Consider the following 15,228-nt stretch of genomic DNA (forward strand, 5'->3'; position numbering starts at 1 on the left):
ATGACAGCACTGCAGCTGAATGCTTGTGTGTTAGCAGCTCATAATATTATTTAATGACAACCTGTAAGTTACTGGCATAAGATGACATAGGAGAAAACATCTAGAACATGCTTGGGTCGCTCATCTGTATTTGGCCTGATGGAGTCTATCTCCAGGCTGGTGACTGTAAATATTTCAGCCATGTCTCACTGAAACATGAGCTGAATCCTTTGTAGCTTTGTCATTGATTGAGAGTGAAATGACATGCCTTCCAGTCAGCCGTTACAGTTAGGTCTGATGCCTCTCATGTAACAGAGTCACAGCTGGTATGCTGGGATCAATTCTGTGGTCTACCAGAAACAGGGTTCTGGGATCACAGGATTTCAGTAGACTTATGGTGGGATGATCTGATGGATGCACCGTTCACACAGACAAATAAGGCATGCTGTTAGAAATCCTATGCTGCATATGAAACATAAAACCGTGTCTGTCATTGAAAGAGACACAGATGTCTTTGTGGCACTGTCTGACTCACTGATGTGTCAAGAAGCCAGATTGACTACTGTAATTTGGCTTGCATGAAGACGGCAGTCTGACCTCAGCACAAATGTTACTGTAAATCACCTGCAGGTAAATCTGAAATGTGAGGTACCATGTTAACTTTTACAATCATACCAGAGACATTTGACACTAAAAGGCAGTCTGATGCAAGCACACTTATTATCTATAAGTTGACTTAATGTAAATTCAAACATCACTGCTATCATGTCAGTGTTGGACCTCTGCTGAAAGTGAATTAGATTACTCTTCCCTCCCTGTTGAGGTCATTGTATCGGGTGGATACATGCAACCGTAATGTTAAAAGTATTAGGGAAGTATTTTCCCAGTGATCTTTTTTTTCTTTCACAATAGCTCCACCTAGTGGGCATAAGAGAGACACCTGCACTCAAATAAAAAGTGTATGTAACTCATCATTTATTACATGACAACACTGTAAATAACAAGAAAATAAACACAAATGTACAAAAAATAAGCAAGAAGGAATTAAGGCAAAGGCATATACAAAAAACAAATATGATCCCTCATCTTGCTTGGAGACCAGGAAGGATTTACATCATTGTGAGCAAATGAACAACAACAGAAAAAAAAGTCTGGATTAAAACAAACAGAAATCAAACTGATTTACAGAGTAAATGTGGGTCACAGATTAAATTTACAGCTGTAAGTGAAAAGGGCTGAAGTTTAGCTCTCTACTAGTATGTTTCATATTAAACAGATTTGTAATAATCATATGTCACATGAATATTGTATGAATATTGTGCATCTTATTTTCTGCGAGCATCTGATGCGGAGTGCTCAGCGGACGGAGCCATCAGGAGATCTAACAGCGGCGCCCATGTAACTCTGGAGACAGACCTGAGGGCATTAATCATGAATGCCAGCCTCTCACTTTATCTGTGTGATCATTAGGCCATACTTTAGCATGATGATCATTCTCTGGAAATGAACTCCTGGAGGCTGCTTGCATTATTCATACCTACAAGAGCACAGTCTGATTCCTATTCTTGGAAATGAGACTTAATGAAGGGTGGCCATATTTAGGCTCTGTGCTTTTGATGTGTCACTGAGTGGTGTGTCTGTGTTTTATCCTTTAGCAATCTGCCCCCTTGCACCTGCGTGATCAGACCAAAGGGAGGTGACATGTGTTGATGAGCCTACATTGACTGATATGCCCCTTTAAGGCAAACCCTATCATTTGATTGGTTGACATTGCCATCATAGCGTGTTTCGCAGCTATAAGAGCAAATGTGGATCTGACAAAGCTTCAAAATGGTCCACTGACTTAACTGGCAGTTAATGCCTCAGGTCTATGTTTTTGAAAGTTGTATTAATATTCTTGATTAATATGACTGGAGTGAACTGCATGTTCCATCTTCACACATATTGTTCTAAACTCAGAACATGTCACTTTTTACAGGCCTATTCAAGCTTATTGACAAGAAGGAGTTGGCTAGTTGTATGAAGTGCTTGTTGAAGGTGTTTAGGTGTCTATACATCCAAATATCCCCACTGGTTTAACACCATAATGTCATTTTCTCCCATTGTTCAGATGCTTGTTTAGGATAAGTCCATAGAATATAAATGCCCCCATAAGGATTTTGAACATTCCCAAATGCACTGGGCTAAAATGCTTCTTGTTTGTTTTTTTTAAACGGTGCATCTTGCAAGTAGTTCAAAAGCTCAAGAGAATCAGTTTTGCTCCTCTGCTACAAGCAGTACAGGTAATTAGCTGGATATATGTGGATGGTTGGGATGTGAGATCTTGATGATGCTTCGCTCACATAATTGGTCTCTGAGGTGCTGATAGTCCATATGTGAAAAACTGCATACAAGTGATTCTATGAAAAACAAAACCTGCATAAGATACATTGTAGTTAAATAACTTGACCACACTATAAAAATGCACTTTAACTGCATATTTATGGATTTAATGAACATATTGCTGAGAATCTATCATTCATTTAATTCAGTTGAATTATCTTATTTATAAAGATCATAATTTCTGCTCTGAAGATGCTCTGTAAAGCATTTTTCACCTCTGTAACAGTCTCCTTGGTAACTACGATCTAGCTTTTGCATCATATTCATACTTTTCATATGTCAGTCTCTTTATCTTGTATATTCTTGGTTTACTGCATCATTTTTGCTGTTTGACTGATCAAAAACTTTGCATTTGAAAAAATATTCAATATCAATGCTGCAATATCAATGTTGCTGGAATGGCAACAGCACTCTTTAAACATTGTCCTTTCTCCTAAAAGGGTTGAGGATAACCTATTGGAGAAAGCAAAAAATTAAATTAAAAATTTGATTCCACCATACTGAATTGCAGAAGCCACTTCTGTCTGTATCGGTGATCAATGTAGTCACTGAAGACCATCTCTGGAGACCATAATATTCTCGCTGCAATATCAGGAAGGAACAACAGCATTGATTTAGTCACATCGATATGCTGCATAATTAAACTATAAATAATAAGCCTTAGAAGTAGATTTGTTTTATCCTTCTGTGATTGACCAAAACTTAGGTAATGACTGAACAGACTTGCAAATCTCAGTTGCAAACCGCTTAGAGTTTTAATTGACAAACTGAGAAACTCCCCAAGAGAAAAGCAGCAATGGATTGCAGTGGCTGTTTCATCATTTGTATAACCTACTCTAGTAATAATTGAGCAGGGGACAGATATTTTGGGTTCACAGGTCTCTTAATTAAAGGTGCTCAGTCCTCTGGTGAATGAGATCATTATTTCTGTAGAGTGCGAATGAATCAGCTGCACAGTTCATAATAACATAATGAGTCCATTCTTCACTTTACAGGGGTCAAAATGTGTGACTTTGTCATCATGCGGCAAGCTGTGAAGTTGCAGTATGTATGCGTTTTTTTCTTTTTTGTTTTGATGGACTCCTTGTCAAATCACCTGATGAAATGGATTTGATTTTCCAAAGGTTTGATTTCCTGTCCAAATGTTTGACCTGAATGCCCGTTCAAGTATCTGACATTTGAGAGCATTTAATAACAGAGAAGCTAATCCGTGTCTGGCTCTGAGATGCTAGCAGGTTAAAATCTGATTGCAAATCAGTTTTACTCACACATAATAATGTAATACACGTGATGACAGTGAAGTCGTGACTACCTTTTATAATTCCAGTATTAAAAACTGTAGCCAGGGTAAGCATTAACACAAACTGCGTCTGTTGCTCTACAGAAGACTGTGGTTGGTCATTTAAATCTTACAGCTTATAAGGAAGGAGAATTTCTAGTTTTTAGAAGTTTCTGCAGGGGAGGTTATACAATTATCTGCCCTTTATTCACTACCTGTATAGTAATTGGGGCTATTTATAGCATGAGGTGCAATTTACTTCTGAATTATTATTTTACAGTATATATAATCTGATTAGGTAGTCAGCTGTTGGGAGGTGACTTTCCACCTCTGTCTTTCCATCTAAGACTCGAAAAATTAATTACATAGATACAGTACATATAAATAACTGCAGTCGCCATCTTTGGTCTGATTCAACACCACACTGCCTTGTCATTTCACACTCAGCTGGAGCTCAAATCAAGGCCAATGAAAGGGTAGCTGGAGAGAATGAAGCTCTACTTATTATTCCTTCCGGCTTTTTGCAACTGGAACCATGGACGTTTCTCTCCCACTTGCCTTTACATGCTTTCAACAAAAGGCCCCCATCTCTGCTCCTCCAGTAATGATTAGTTTTTGTAGTTTTGCGCACAGAGAGGCTGGACTAAAAACAAGAGCAACATCTGACATCAATCAATTTGGAAAAGGTTCTGTAAACCTTTAAAATGGAAAGAAGTATGATTTCTTTTCTATGGAGTGGATGATATTGGTCTATAATGTTACCAGTTATTTCTGGTACCACTTTAGACTTAAGGTTTCAATCTGCCAGTAATGCAGAACATTTTTATTCTTCTTTACCTTTTACAATGAAGTATTTAATACAAATACATTAAATATGAGAAGTTTCATCCAATACATTTTAGAAAGCGCAGTTCATGTCCTCACATTCTTATTTTGTCATGTACTCCAATAAAGTATCTCAATCTCCTACTCCCATCTTTTTGATTATATTTATGCTCCTTGACATTTGTCCTCCATTCAGTTTCCTCACTCACATGTTAACCATTTGCAGCCATATCACTACACAATATGTATTAGTCCAAATTCCCTTAGAAAGTCCTATGAGAAAGGTGCCTTTCTGTTGATGCGGCTCTTCCTATCATTCATACCAACTTCCCCTTTTCAGGGCAAGTGTGAGGCAGATCTGTGCCAGCTGTCTTTGGACATGAATGCTGTCAGGTCGTCTGTGCACGTGAGTGCAGCCTTGCCCTGGGAGATGGAATCTGGGGCGGCAATGCTGTAACAATGCAGTCTGGGTAATCGACCCCCTCTATGTCCTGCCAATCACCTCGTGTAATCTGGAAATCAGGAACATATGACTAAATGGTGTAATTGATTCAGAGAAAGAGTAATCCAAAAAGTGGTAAACCTCTACCATTTTATTCTCCTTGATTTCCTGGCAGATTGTTTTCCAGGCCACAAACTGTTTTCACCCTCTGTGATTACACTATGTTCTTACTGAAACAAGACAGAGAGGAATATAATGGATTTGGCTTTGGCTGACTGAAACTGAGTCCACAGTTGGATTCGTAGTGGTTTTACAAAAATGTTCAAATTCAAATGGGCATTACCAAATAAAATCAGTGCCAAGCAGCATTACTTTGGAGTATTTTGCAGCAGTGTGAATTAGGAGAAGGAGGCTGCTTTCATGATGTGCTCTGTTACCCGCTGTGCTAACCATAATGCCATTTTGTATATAAAGCATGTACTTTTCACTTTTAATTCTTCTTGCAGAGCATCAAAGAATGAAGTTTACCTTTACACCTACAGATGGCAGTATTCAGTTTTAGATTTGGAGACACCAGCAGTTTCATTATGAATTCTAGTTGGCAGAAACACTGTATGTCTGTTGTGGAAGTATATTTTCTTTGAAGCCAAGCTGAAAGTACACCTCCAGGCTGTAGACATGGAAACTTGTGTCTTGATTCACACAGAACCTTAGAAAATGCTAATATAAAGATAACACATCACAGTCAATTTTCTGTAGCAGCATGCCTATTGCTTTCCTCAAAGGCATTCTTGTGAAATGTATTACTTGGAACAATAATACTTAATATATGTATCATTACTTCTGTTATTATCATTCCATAAGGGGTCATCATCTGTATTGTGCAGGTAGGGGCACATATTTTAACCTTGTTATCTACATGTGAAAACAGATCAGCGTTTGTGTGGAAAAATACAACTCTTCCCTGCACATAACAGCAACACTTTCTGAGAAATGTGAAGTGATACTGAGCTAGCAGATTTAAATTTCCCTTTGTCTGTACAGCAGATCTGAAGTGGTGAAAATTACATCCTGCCTCACAAAACAATAAATCTCACTGTGTTCCCTGTCAACGTACCCTATAATTAGTATAACTGCAATATAAATCAGATAACACCCTTTCTTTGGTGTTCTTTTATGCTTAATTGACTCAGATCTTGGGTTAAACTAACAATGGGCTATTTCATACATTATTTTTGCTGACATAGTGAATCATTCCCCATCTTTTTGCTTTTTGTGTTACTGCCAATTGGTACTAAATCTCTCCCCAACCATAAAGATGAAAGAGCTGTAATATGGATGTGACATATTCTGTCTTCTTTGGGTAATATATGAGCAAAAAAGCTCTAAAAAAAAAAAATCCTTTGAGTAATAATATGTAGCATATCTATCATTCTTTGCATTTATGATCTGTAAATTCAAATAAAACCATCCGCAGCCATTTTGCATCAAACAAATATAACCACGTTTATTTCCAAAGTATAAAATTTCACACTATAAAGGCCACTTTTCAGGGTGAATCGACAACCTTTCCGTTTTAAGATTTACACAGAGAAATACCTTGTCCCTCTCTGCTGGTCTAACATACTGTCCAGTTCTGTGGCAAAATAACAGAATTGTTCTACTCCACCACAGAAAGTAGTTGGCAAGATCTGAATAATTTACTCGGTACAGGAGAATGGCAGGAGAGTGAGAATTCCTGATCTTGTACATCCCACAGAGGAGCAGGTATTCTGAACGGCTCTCGCTTTATTAAACCGGCTTACAGGCACAGCTTGACGTTACAGGCACTGTTCGCCTTCTACTGGGAGACTCCAAAAAGAAATCTGCAGTTGACATTCTTTACAATGGCACCAGTCAAGCCACAAGAACATCCTCTGTTTGTACAAGCGGACCGACCCCTACTCCAGACCTCGCTGTCAGAGGCCCGTTGGCTCACTGCAGATCTGGTGAGTTGTCCAGATTTTGAGCGTAGCGTTCACATTCCTACTTACCATCCATGACGTGGTGCCCGCTGAGGTAGAACAGTTGTACCAAGACTTATTTATAAAGTATACAAATGAGTAACAGTCACATCAATAAACTTAAGAGTGGAGTCATGAGGGGGAGGAGAAAATAACGTCACATTTCACCCATTTCACACATTTCAGCACAACAATATGTAGACCACTGACATGTCTGGATATCTGAAATACTCCCTTCCAGCACAAACTACTTCTGCAATTCTTTCCCTTTCAGGCATAAATGGCATTTTCACAGATACTCAAACTGTATTATTGCATCTACAAGCCAGTGGGAAAAATTCAGTTGGGAAATCACTAGCTCTGGTGACCCCGGCATGTGAAATCTATCCTTCCCACGCTCACACATGCTATTCAAGAGTGCAAACTGAAAAACAAAAATAAGTCAACAAAAGGGAAACCAAGCAGACACTTGTCATGTCAGAGAGGGCACATTCCCATACAGAGAGTACATGTTCGTCGACACTCCTTCCACATTAAAAAGTAAATCTGTCATGTCCCTTTTGAAGGCTCCCGTCTCCCCTGAAGGCTGGAATGGGCTAAGCGAACGGACTGACTCCCGGCAGGGTAGTCAAGGCTAGGCTGGGCTCCGCAGTGCTCACAGCTGGATACCCAGCCCTCTATGTGGACTAGGACCAGCTGCTGTCCATCAAACCCCCCGTCCCCTTGCGGGTGATGATGCTCTCTGTTGATTTAAGAAGCCTCTCTAGACAGGGCGCGTTGATTTTGCCCGGCGGAGGCCCTCTGGGCACCGAGTCTGTTTTAGTGTGGGTGTCTGTGCTGGAGGACACAGCGTTGTCCTGCGTTAGGTCTCTGTCTCTGGGGGTCAGCAGGTGCCTGGGGCCAGCCTGGGCCTGCTCTGCTGTGGGGGAGCAGATGGGTGACGTGTGGAGCCACTTCAGGTTACTGGCAGAGTAGGCTCCAGGAGGAGTGAGGTCGGTGACTCTCAGGGCTTTGGTGCCCACTGGAGGATCGCTGACGGTGATGGGGCTCACTGCTGCAGTTGCAATCACTGGAGATGGAGACAGCTGTTGGGAAAGAAGGACCAAAGTTAAACTTCATGAAGTGAACCTTTTTAAACATCCAATAGATGCAGAGCCACATTAGCATTCGTTTGAGGTTGTGTAAGTCCACTATTGTCTGTCCTATTAGCCCTATTTTAATCTCAACTAGCTCCTGATAAAATATCTGGCTCTTTGCTAGCTGCTAGATACTCCACTATGTTCTCCAGCCAGTTGCTAACTCTTAAGTTTAGCAAAGCTTTTTCACTGATAACGGCTGCCTACTGCATCTGGAAACAACCCTGATAAGAATAATGAGACTGAACAAAAACAGTTCAGCTACAGGCCGTAAGACCAAACAATAAGCTGAATGACGCTAAATTGTTTTGTATGCTGAGGGGAACCGCAATCAAGAGATGATTCTCTGTGGGTCAGACCCTTTCACGTTTAGTCATTTCATCTATTGTGAATATGAAAATATTGATTAGACCAGCTTTAAAGTTATTGTGTTTCAGTATAACCACTCATGAAGTTACAAAACAGCTTCTTTGTGGTGACTGAAAAAAATGGTACATGAAATTCTTGTTTACGGGTGGGTTAACCACAGAAATGAATCCTTGCCTTGAATGTGCAGGAATGTTCCAGAGGACTCTGACCATTCTTATTCCCTGAGAGACACTCCTCCAAAATTACCTTTTCTCCTCTGTCATTGTTCTTAGTGAACCTGAGACTGCAGTAATACCTCAGTAAAAATAGCTTTTAATCCTCCTTTCCCTGTCCCAGACCTGTGATTAAATAATAATAGATATTTTAGTCCCTCTTTCACAGCGTCATCACCATATGTTCTTGGCAGCAGGCCTTGTCTAACAGAGGGCTCTTACACAACAGATCTATTCTTTAACAACTTTACCTTCAGTTTCTTGGTGGGAACTGCTTCCTCTGTGTGGGTGACAGGAAGTTGGTCTTGGAGTTTTACGTTAGGGAACCAGCTCTTCAGCATGTCCTCCATTTTAAGAATGATATTAATATATCTCTCCCTGAAAAAAGGAAGGAAGGAGAGAAACAGAGAGAGATAGATATATATTTACTCAAGGTAACACGCATGAATCTTAGTGATCTACCACCAATCTTGCCAACATCGGCTGTGAAATCTTATGTCTGCATCAATCTCAAACAGGAAATATGCAATCTTGAACAGTGAGTGCACACTTACACTCGCTCAGAAAAGCCTGTACTCCATGTGTAGGGGGGAAATTGTCTTGAGTACATTTCTCACATGTTTTGCTCTCACACGTGGCCTGATGTGTAATAGTTCTGCTCGCCTCTAAATATAAACACCAAAGCCACAACGGTCTCCAACAGCGTCACTGTGAAAATAAACTAGTCGTAGTGACGCAGTTCTCATTGGAGGTGGGCAGAGAGCAGCATCCCATTAACTCCCACCCCGTCAAAACCAGATGGTGGGTAGGGATTAGCTCGTGTCATATGATCAGGACCTTCCTGCTATACTGCATTCAGGGCATGTTAATTTTATGTGAAAGATTATCCGCAACAGTCACTGCTAAAAAAGTCACTTTGATCCTATCTACCATTGTGTTGTTGCAGGGGCTGCCAGCTGGCAACACAGAGCAGGCACAGGGGACAATGGTAGGAGGGAAGGAGGGAGGGGTCTATTCCACCTTCCAGCCTCTGCCCCGACTGTCTGCAGGGAGGCTGCCACACCCACCCTTTGTTTCCCATATGAAGGCAGCAGCTGGTGGGTGAGGACTCCAATTAGTCCGTGCCAAACTCAGCAGCACTTCATCTTATATCAGTATACCTTGATGCAAAAACTTGCAGTAACTGGCTGCCCAACAGGCCCCACTTTGCTTCTCATACAGCTATCCAAAATGCTGCTTTGGAAACAGAACTCCATTAAACTCTTATATAAATTATAAAATTTCAGTGTAATTGGATTGTGTTGATTTGATCGTAACGTTATATATCTATTAAATGTCTATTTTAGCGCTGAAATAATGATCTAAATCTAAATAATAATCTAAATGAATAGAAAATTACTTGACTAAAATCAGTCTAATTATTCTATGATTTTGCTTATATTTTCTGTTACATACATTACATTTCCAGTGTTTAAATATACTAACACTAAAGAGGCTGAAAATGACAGCAATTTTATGACGCCAAGACAAAGAAATCTAAACATTTAAAAAACACATCACTAGATGTAGAATTTCTCCTTTAAAAGGGGTGAGATCACACTCCATTATACCGTTTGGTAAGTGGAGAGCTAATCAAGCAGACGCAAGCGTGCTGCTCCCACAGTGGAGCCTGATACATTTTTAACAAGATGTCCAGCTATAGTGAGACCCAGCGATCCCTGCAGTAAATTTATCCTGAAAGCGTGCAGGGGTAAAAGCTCCTCGCAGGGCAACCTGCTGTGAGCCATGTGTCACGAACATGTTGGAGGCTGCTTTGACCCACAAATAGCAAGCACAATTTTTCTACTAGTTGTAGTGGAGTATATGTGGGTTAAATGTTTTGTAGTTATGATTCTGATTCTGAAAATCATTGGCGAGAAGCATTTTCTGTTTCACTCACTAAATAAAACACGCATTTGTAACTTCAAATGCATACACATATAAGGGAAAATGTAATATTATAAAGACAATATGGATCATTGTAGCATGTCGAACAGTATGTGGGTCAAGCTGAGGACACTTACCCCATGCAGGGGTTCTGCAGGACACCCATGATCCTTTGAATCCTGTCCATGGCCACACTCTCCTGGAAACTGCTGAGTCCTGAAAAAGAAGAAAGTTGTACCATGAGCCACACAAACTGTGTTGACAGCAGGGCTGAGTCTGTGGAGCAGATGGGTTGTGTGAAACGTGTGTGGGAGGGAACAGACTCCCTGCCTCTGTGTGGCCAGGAAGTGTCGGGTCACACAAAGTTTGGGTTTGACAACGATCCCAAAATGAACCACTTCAGAGCCAGTCTGAACATTGCACTATCTTCAAGAGAGTCCCTTATAATGCCTATTAGACAATTCAGCAGCTGCTTTACTGGAAACTGTGGTACAGTATGTTCTCGCTCACCTCTGCCAAGCATCTAATTTACAAGAAAGTCTGAAGTGTGACATTTCTCGTTCTCAAGTGGTAAAAAATAACATTCAAATGAGGGTTTTTTTTCTCCTTGCAAGGCCAATTTTAAAGAGTCTCTTTATAAGTGTGTGTTACGTACACCTTTACCCAGAGTGACCTCCATTATGAAAGATAGACAGACACACAGAGAGGAAATACATGTGGTAACTTGATAGTCCCCCGAACATACATGTTTCAGACATCTCGATCTCAAATCTCAAGGGCGCATATTTCATTAAGAGTGGCATGCTGTCTACCTAGTCTATTGTTTTTCAAAGAAAGACAGAGAGAGATGTAGATTGGCCCGAGAAATGGTTGTGTTAAACAGTAGATAATGTAGTGAAAGTGTTGTAAAGACAAAAACAGAAAAGATCTGAAGTAAGTGACTTACGTTCTCTGTATCTCCCTGAACGAAGGCCATTCAAGATTGATGACAGTGGATGAATGTAGCATTGTAGCTCCATGCACTGAAAATAGATCAAATTTCTAGTTAATGTTTTTAAAGTGTGTCCAAAAAACTTTTGAAATATTTGGCTTTCACAAACTGCTGTTCATTTTAAGTTGCTCAACATTGTTTTGATAACGTGTAAACTCCCCTGTTGAATGGGTTATGACAGACAGACTCTAGTTCCTCAGAAAAGTATGACTACCTATGCACTTATACAGTTATTGGCATGGGTCATTTTTACTGGAAATGTCATGCATGAGGTACTCTGTGTTAGACCAGCAGGGAAGTCGATCTAGGTGACAGGGCACGTTCTAGTTTTGCTGACACTGTCAACCACCTCCTGTGGTTGACAGTGTCATGAGTCATGGAGGTTGCTCACCTTTCTGGTGAAGATCCGGTCTTTCTCTGATGCGTTGTTAATGAGCTGCCATTCTTTGTGCTCCCCCTCTGTGAAGTGGTGAGGTCTCTTCAGTGCTTGCTGAGTGTCTTTGCCATTCATATTTTCTCCTTGTTGTGTTTTACACAGTCCGATGTTGTCCCTGCCCCATGTCTCAGTGCAGCCGGAAGGAGATCCCCGACTGGAGGCCTCCCTGACCTCGCTCCAGTTACTGTCGTCCTCCTTCACCTCGCGGCGGCAGCTACTGTCAGACGGGCCCAGGTGTGACGAGGCGTTGGGGGATGAAGGAGCCTCTGTCTGGCTGCGCTTTCTGGTACAGTCAAGCTCCTGTTCGCTCTCGTTGTCCTCATTGTCACTAGCCAGCCAGTCTATGGAGTTGTCCGAATCTGTAGCAGACATCCTCGGCTGCAGGCTCTAATTAGCACTGACCATCACTGACCTGGTAAAGAGAAAGTCATGATTACTATAATGCAACAATACAAAAAGGAATGATGAAGATGTGAAACTGTAGCCTAAAACTAACAGAATTGAGCCCTTTAACCGTATAAATGTGTGCAGCAGCAGCCAAAACCCTACTGGAGTGTCCTTGAGCTAACATTACATGTTATTCTGGAAAAAACCCCTCCAAAAACCCTGCACCTCAAGCCAAGCAGACATGAATAAAGGCAGAGAGACAGATTCTGAGCAGATGGTGGCAGTGGGACCACAGTTGTTGAGACCACAATGACCTGTTTGTTTTGCAGATGCGACACCTGAGCCAGTAAACACGGACTAGCCACCATCAAATGCAAACACCAAACATGCCAGTGTCCACAACAATCCTGAGCATCCCTCAAACACTCCCCGCTTCCAGTCAGAGACTCAAATCTCTCCAAATTACTGTCATTGTGATTCTGCACATCTTGACGTCACACAGGAACAAAAATCTACAATTCTTCTTTTTAGTGGCTTGAGTGTTATTCCCCATTGGGACTCTATCAGCCGGCCTGCCAGCTGCTACCACAACAATCATTCATAAACATTGTTAGCTTGTTTATTCAAAGGGGGCAGGGGTCTGCCACCATGACAACCAGTCAAGCACAGACTGCAGACCTCCCATCAACACAAGTGACACTTCGGTGGGGGATTTTTACAAAATGGAAGACTAGAAATGTTGTTTTACAAATTTCCTGTGAAATTGGAGGGTAGGAGAATTAATTGCTCCCCAGTTCTTTGTCTCAGGATAACCATCTTATTGTTACATATGAGGGTGGAGCAGAGATTTACAGGTTTTACAAGCTCTAACATAACAATAACCTCAAAGACCAAAAAAAAGAAGAATTGATGCTTCTGATTGCAGGTTATAAATAATATGGCTCCGAGGCTCCAGAGAGCACAGTTGACCGGTTTTAGTGAGAATAAAATGAGTCGCCAGGTTGCCACACAAGAGGCTGAACAGCTATAATCTAACGCTAAGTGTAAATTATATCTGAATAACATGAATTGGATGTATAAAATATCAAGACTCAAAATGTTCTGCATCAAAGATCCGATAAAACTCATTACAATTTCTACCTTTTTGAAAAACTAAAATTCCAGCTGGTTATTTAAAAATATACAGGTAAGCCTTTTTTCTTTCTTCACATCTGCGTAAAGTGTCCATCAGCAAACTTCTGTGAAATATAATAATAAATGTATATGTTAAATAGATACTACGGCACTATGGGATGCATCATTTAGCAAGATATATTTTTCTATAAGGAGGACATATCAGAGAAACACCACCAACTAGTCATTTCTTAGTCAATAAAAATGACATTACACATGCAAATGCTTTAAAAGATATTCAGTTCCATCAATGAGACATGTTATAAACTGCCTACTTATTTACCACTTGGTTTGAATCCTGTAATAAAACTACACACATCACACTATCCAAATATCCACTTGTCCAGGGCCTTTTGAATACACCGCCTATAGGCCTGCAGTCTTTCAAACAGAAATTCAAATTGCACCTCTAGTACCGATAACACGTTTTTATATGACAGACATTTATTTCCTTCTTTCTTTCTTTTTAAAAACACACACTAGGTCTCCATTTCAGCATCTACCTGTGTAGGTGGGGCACATGCACTGAGATGCAACACCACTTAACACACGCATACACTCAAGTTATTAAAAAAGGGCGATACACATTAATTTTGGCAAAAAGTCCTTCATTCAGAGGTTAAAATTCATCATATATCTCCTAAGAGTAATGGAAAAAAACATTATGTCCAATCACCGGATCCTTTCGCCTTAATGCAGGTTTCAAAGCAGTTATTCAACAGACACAATAGACTTCCTCATCTCTCGTAGTACATTTTGGCAGCAAACACAGGTATATTATATAAACCCACGAACACAGACAGGACTAATTGGAACACACCTAAACTGTCATGACATATTATTAATCCTTCATCATAAATAACAGTTTTCTTATTTGCGATCATCATATGTCTGTCAAATTCCTCTAGATGCTTTTAGTGGGTTTTCTTTTTAAAATAGCATCATCTGGTGTTTTCATTCAGACACAGCGTTTATCTGGATGTCTGATCATGAGGATGAGATGTGGATTAGCGCAGGTACACATACCTTCCCAGGATGGAGCGGACGGTGTTACTCTTCCTTTGTTCAGCGGTAAATCCAGCAGGACTGTCGGCAGAAAGCAGCTGATGTGTTGGACGTGCGGTGTGAGAGTTAAGGAGGCAGTACAGCAAGTGATCGGCCCGTGTTGCTTCTCCCAAGGCAACGTGTCTGGGAGGGCGGGATTAGAGGGGAGCGGCTCTCCCATTTGTTCCTCAAACGCCCCCGACTGTCAAATCGGCGCCTTTGCTCAGAGCAGCCGCGGAGTGATAGGCGAGGCCGGTTTACATATGCAAATGTCATGGAAATGACACAAACACGTGGACACGCGGATCGGTTTCATTTCAACAGCTGGGCGAAAAGTCAATCCAGGGCTAGTTTTGGTCATTCTAGAGGCATTCTTCCTCATTATATCATCTGGATGATGATGCCTGTAGTTGTGGCATGTCAGTAAACTGAGCAGCCTGTGTAAAGGCACAGTCAGCAGTTTCAGCAACAACTGATAGAGCTTGCTGAAGGACACTTCAGCAGACTATTTGAACACAGATAGTCTGGCCATCTGTCCAAACTATAATTTTCCAAGGTTTAGAGTACATCTACCTCTTAATGTACAATGGGATAGGAGTCAAAGGAGTCTCTAAATAGGTTAATTGATCGATTAAGATGAATTA

At 40.8% G+C, this 15,228-nt stretch overlaps 2 protein-coding genes across 2 annotated transcripts in view; both read right to left on the bottom strand.

Moving 5' to 3' along the window:
- Positions 1-2,529, bottom strand: part of dnaja (DnaJ heat shock protein family (Hsp40) member A) — a 75,364-nt gene extending 72,835 nt beyond the window's left edge. The window contains exon 1 of the mRNA XM_062420164.1: positions 2,519-2,529. The gene's annotated coding sequence lies outside the window, so the exon portion shown is untranslated. The remainder of the gene's footprint in view (positions 1-2,518) is intronic.
- Positions 2,530-6,401: 3,872 nt separating this feature from the next.
- Positions 6,402-14,676, bottom strand: LOC133982064 (uncharacterized). The gene is made up of 6 exons (XM_062420966.1): positions 14,567-14,676; positions 11,936-12,392; positions 11,500-11,575; positions 10,691-10,769; positions 8,879-9,005; positions 6,402-7,995 (listed from the first exon to the last, which is right to left on the bottom strand). Exons 2-6 carry the CDS (start codon positions 12,350-12,352, stop codon positions 7,597-7,599), a joined length of 1,098 nt encoding a protein of 365 aa, XP_062276950.1. The 5' UTR covers positions 12,353-12,392; positions 14,567-14,676; the 3' UTR covers positions 6,402-7,596.
- Positions 14,677-15,228: the final 552 nt, after the last annotated feature.

This window comes from Scomber scombrus, chromosome 6, assembly GCF_963691925.1.
Source record: "Scomber scombrus chromosome 6, fScoSco1.1, whole genome shotgun sequence".
Taxonomy (NCBI): domain Eukaryota; kingdom Metazoa; phylum Chordata; class Actinopteri; order Scombriformes; family Scombridae; genus Scomber; species Scomber scombrus.